At 36.0% G+C, this 5,316-nt stretch overlaps 1 protein-coding gene across 1 annotated transcript; it reads right to left on the bottom strand.

The window, feature by feature from the left end:
• Positions 1-666: 666 nt before the first annotated feature.
• Positions 667-4,970, bottom strand: LOC104242815 (pyruvate kinase isozyme A, chloroplastic-like). Its single transcript, XM_009797908.2, has 7 exons — positions 3,974-4,970; positions 3,470-3,557; positions 3,193-3,383; positions 2,686-2,804; positions 2,231-2,474; positions 1,688-1,922; positions 667-1,145 (listed from the first exon to the last, which is right to left on the bottom strand). Exons 1-7 carry the CDS (start codon positions 4,523-4,525, stop codon positions 817-819), a joined length of 1,758 nt encoding a protein of 585 aa, XP_009796210.1. The 5' UTR covers positions 4,526-4,970; the 3' UTR covers positions 667-816.
• Positions 4,971-5,316: the final 346 nt, after the last annotated feature.

Below are 5,316 nucleotides of genomic sequence, written 5' to 3'. Positions count from 1 at the left end.
AGATGCATCTTCTTCACGAACAACAAGTCGTTCATCTTGCTTCTCCAAACATTATAATTTCTCCATTTAAACATACCATCTTGCTTATATTTGCCTCCATTCCGTAACAACTCGGCTAAATAACCAAGGCTCTGATACCACTTGTTAGGACCAAAAAAATCAGGTTTCATGCGGAAGCTAGTAACGCAAACCTCGAACGGCGATAAATCATACAACAAGGAGAAATCTACCAAAAGAGACACAAACATATAACATGGTTCGGTCAACTGACCTACATCCACAGCGGAGATGAGCAATCCACTATATAAAAAGAAAGTACAAAATATCGAGAGAACAACTTCACGAAAAGGCAAACACAAGTGACACACTAACACTTGTCCCGTAAAGTTCTCCCCCTAAACACGACTCTCAAACCCCATATGGCTACATTGTGGATACTACTGAATGAGAAGGATGGATCTTCAATTTATAGAACTCCAAATCTTTTCTTACAAGAAAAAGACTAGCCGAATATGGGAGATTTGTAATTTCCTTCTACAAGAAGGAAACTCCAATTTAAGGTAAACATGTTGCCCTTTCCTTCAACAAATAGGAAAACCAAATATGATAAAAAAATTATGGCAAACACCTAACAATAAAACCTTAGAATCAAGCAAGAAACAGAGATGAAGTTCAACAACTAGCTTTCCTTGATATGAATAGATTATGACATCCTTCCTGGCCAAAGTATACAACAAAGTAATGTCCTCAAAATAGTAAAATGACTATCTTCCAAGTACACAAGAAATCACTATGCAATGTCTGCTTAAAAATATCCTAAGCTATGGTCATCACCTGAATAGACTGGAAAATAGTCTGGGCAGTAGAAATTGGAATGATATCTGATACCACCAAAATAGCATCATCCGCCTTTATCATCCCCTTAGCTTTTATAAGTTCGACAGTTTTCTTAACGTTAGCTTCCATGTCATCGGACAGGTCAGTGAGTAGGGGAGTAACTCCCCACTGCAAATTGAGAGCCATCCGAGTGCTGTTGTCATTTGTGAATGCAAATATAGGAGGATTTGGACGGTTTCGTGAAAGAAGAGACGCCATCTTCCCGTGCCTTGTGTATACGAATATAGCATCCACCCCTAGGTTGTCAGCTGGAGCGCGTAAAAAGAAGTTGGTTAAGATTGAAGACAAAGACATGCTATAATTAAGTACATAAAAGGTATCTCTATCCAACAAGATGAGATAGTCACACAATTCAATAAAGTATCGGAGAAGGCAAGAGGTTATGAGTTCAAATCTCAACACCACCCATTATCAAAAAGAATATTCACATGCTTGGATGAGGAAAAAGAATCAAGCCGCATGTGAGGGGTGTGTCAAAGATATATTTCTGTAAATAAAAGTTTGTTCGCTCTAACAACTTAATCTTTATTTTTTTAGATGAAAATGGCCGCACACTTCAGTATAAAAGAGTTGGTCACACACTTCCAACACATAGAACACCTAAGAGACGGATATAAAAAAAACAATGACAATGAGGGGTTTCAAGCCTTGTACCAACCAAAAGTCAGAATCATTATTCCTTTCATTTCCTTTAAATTTATGTTCAAGAAACTATTCTTCACATTAAAATATGTAATTCTTGACACAAAGCATATTCATGGATACAATCAAGGGAAGGAGAGGGAAATACCCATTTCGACTGCACAATTGCAGATTTGCTCAGCAATTTGATCTGGCAAAGATACTCCAAGTTTACGTTGATGCAACAAAGTTTGCCTGTTCTCTTCACGACATGATTGTTCCATTCGGGTGCTAGTTGTTCGCAAGACAGAAAGAGCCTTCATTCCATATGATCCAATGGCTGACTCACCAGATAACATCAATGCATCAGCATACTGTCGAACCGCTTCAGAAACATCTGCAACCTATCTCATAAAAAGGTTGTTATTGAAAGATAGATTAGCTTATGGTCTATTAGTAAAAAGCTTTTTCCAGAAGGGAAAGCTCTAAAGTTAAGGCTTCTAATATTACAGCTCCATACTCACAGTTGTAGGAATATATAATCGGCACTGAAAAAAGTAAACTAGAAAGTACTGACAGCATAAACTTTTCAATTTGTTTGCTAAATAGGAAAAGATAATTACAGTAAACATTGCAATCTTTGATGAGACTGGAAACTTTTGTCAAAAGATAGAAATGCAATGAGTTTTCAAAAGGAAAACAAGATTAGTACCTCTGCTCGTGTTGGAGTTGGGAATTCAACCATTGACTCCAGAAGTTGAGAGGCGACAATAACGGGCTTGTTGAGCTGCCTGCAAACATAAGTAATATCGTCCTGAACAGATGGAATTTGTTCAAGTGGAATCTCTACTCCAAGATCTCCCCTTGCTATCATAATCCCATCAGAAGCCTCAACAATTTCCTCCAACCTTCGGAGAGACTCTACACTCTCTATCTTTGCCAACACTTTTATTGCCCTGTAATCAAACTCAGAAAAATTTCACGATCCAGAATACACTTTGAATCTATGTCAAAGTTTATAATGAGGATGTATTACAAGTAAGTGGACTAGAAAAAGTAAAATAGATGAAGCAATGCTAATCAATGACGAGCAAACTGCTATCTGTGGACCAAGTGGAAGATAACTGTTGAAGCTAAAAATAATATTTTGCTCAAAACGTGACTTACTTGGAGGATTTAGTTGCGAGGTAGGCCTTCAGATGCTTGATTGCATCAGCATCTTTTACAAATGAAACGGCAATGAAATCGATATCTTCAGATATTCCAAAAACAATGTCAGACCAATCCTGTGGATCATGAAGTGTGCATCAGCAAGATTAGAGATTCATATTGGAGATATAACTCTCCAGTAAATTCTCAACTTTGTGTCCAATAACTGGGGTAGATCATAAAACTGCGCCATCAGAAAGGTTAGAGATTCATGATATCAACAAAAAAGATAAAAAGGTTAGAGACTCAGTTTGGTTACAATCTTCAGATGGTAATGTAAGCCTCAATCATTCGTCAGCATTGAAAAATGGTTAAAACTGAACCATTTAGACCTATCAATTCTTGGATCATTTATTGTCATTTCAAACACTTAGACAGCGCATTTTGAAGGAAATAGTCATGTTTAAGCTAAACTCGAGCATTTTACTTCAATGAGAAGAAACTTGATCAATGAAATTCACAGACCTTTGGTGACAAAGTGGGGAGATCACAATCTCTTCCTAAAAGCTTGTCATCTCTCCAAAAACTCAATTTAGCTCTAGGCAGAAGCAGACCAGGGTCTACGCACTTGCACCGCAAGTCGTTCCCAACTCTCTCAGTAACTTCAAAGGTTGCCATTCCTCCATCTATGACAATTTCATCACCAGGATTGACACCTAAATAGAAGAAAGAGAATGTAACCTCAGTCTAACGTTTTGTAACCAAACAGGAAACAATTTATTTTTATCAGCGAGATCACTACCTTCAGAAAAACCTTCATAATTTGCCTGAATTGTAAACGGACGAGAACCTTCAAACTTCTCAGTAGTAAAGTACCAGATTGAATCCTCCTAATGCACAACAATGACCATAATTCACGTTAGACTTCAAACTTTTCCTTTTCAACAATATTGGATAATTTCACGTATAATCACAAAACTTTATCTACTGTAATAAAGTTACAAAGCTATTGTTTTGTTTTACCCACTATAACAATTTAGTCAAAAATTTGACAATCAATATTTTATTAAAAAGACAACTAAAATAACATTTAAATGAAACAAGAAAATGGATCTCGGCACCGGAAATTTAGTCAATTGTATTTTCTTAGCAATTCACACATAGTTCAATTATGAGAAAAAGGAGTTTTGCGACTTTACTATTATAGTGGATAAAATTTAGCGACTACAAGCGAAACGAATCCAGCAATATTATACAATAAAAATGACAAAACAACTTGCACAGTGAGAAGAATTTGGTTAATTACCTCTGCTTTGACAGAAGATGAAGAGCCATGATCAACCACCTGTATTTGATTCCCCTCTGTATCAATCATGACTGATACACTATAACCTTTTTCTTGATTCAACATCTTAATTTTCCTAATCACATCTTGATGCCATTCCCTTGAATTATGACACATATTTAGCCTAGCCACATTCATACCTGCCAAAGCCAACTTCTCCAACTCATCCAAAGAACAACAAGCTGGTCCAATTGTGCAAACTAACTTTGTTTTCCTTAACCCCAAAAATCCATTTTCCTTTAGTTCCCTTTCTGTCACCACATCAAAGCCTAAATACTCTTCTTTTAAACTCTTCAATTCACTTGAACTTTGAATTTTCTCCAACCCCACTTGCATCACTGCTTTGACAGCAATTCTTGATTTTTTTATAACTTCCAAATTTCTAGCATGAGAAAAACTAAACCTTTGACTTGAAGAAACTGGAACACCAAACACCCTTTTCTCCAATTTACTAATTAACTTGTTTGGACTGATCTTAGTCCCCATCAAAGCTAAATCTCCCACTACTGCCATATTTAGGAGTAAAACCAAAACCCCTGAAATTTTTTATCAAAGGTTAAGGCCTAAAAAAATTCTAAAAATAATAGAACTTGTTGTTGTTGTCAAATTAGTAAGCTATTAACTATATAGGAAACAGATTGAGAACTCCGCCAAGATTTTGTACCTAGCACCTAGATAACATAAATTCTTTCTTTCTGTGGAGTTTACAAGGTACACGGAGGAGAATAATAAAAAAGTATTACGGATTTTGTATTAAAAAAGCATATGCTTTATATGGAAGAAGGGTTTTAGTTAGGAAAAAAAACAGAAAAACCCTAGTAAACATAGAGGGGGGGTCCAACCAATGTCGTAAAGTGAGTAGGGAACAGTTACATTACATGTCTAAAAGTAGTTGTTTGAAACAGAGGGAGAGAGCAGAAAAAGGGCGGTACAGTTGGCACAAAATTTGGCCTAACGGTTAACTCCTTCGGTCCATACAATTGGCCAATGTGAGCCTTACAAAAAACTTCGGCCTTTTAATGCAGGTGTTATTGACTCTTGGCGCAGTTTTTGTAGGAAAATAGGCTATGTTTGAAAATGAAAGACTAATCTGATAGGCCATAACTACACTTGTACTCTCAAATTATCTGTTGTATTTTTTTATTACACGCGCCCTTAAGAAAATATTAAATAAAAATGATGTATGACTGTTTTATCCTTAATTATGTCTTAATTATAAACGGATAGAGTAATATTTATTCATAAATGATGTATTCTCATGTTTGGTTGGTTTAAAATGTTTTGAAAAATATTTTCCGTCACCA

The sequence above is a fragment of the Nicotiana sylvestris genome, chromosome 1 (assembly GCF_000393655.2).
Source record: "Nicotiana sylvestris chromosome 1, ASM39365v2, whole genome shotgun sequence".
Lineage (NCBI taxonomy): Eukaryota > Viridiplantae > Streptophyta > Magnoliopsida > Solanales > Solanaceae > Nicotiana > Nicotiana sylvestris.
Note: the sequence above shows the minus strand (reverse complement) of the source record. Positions and strands in the feature narration are given on the sequence as shown.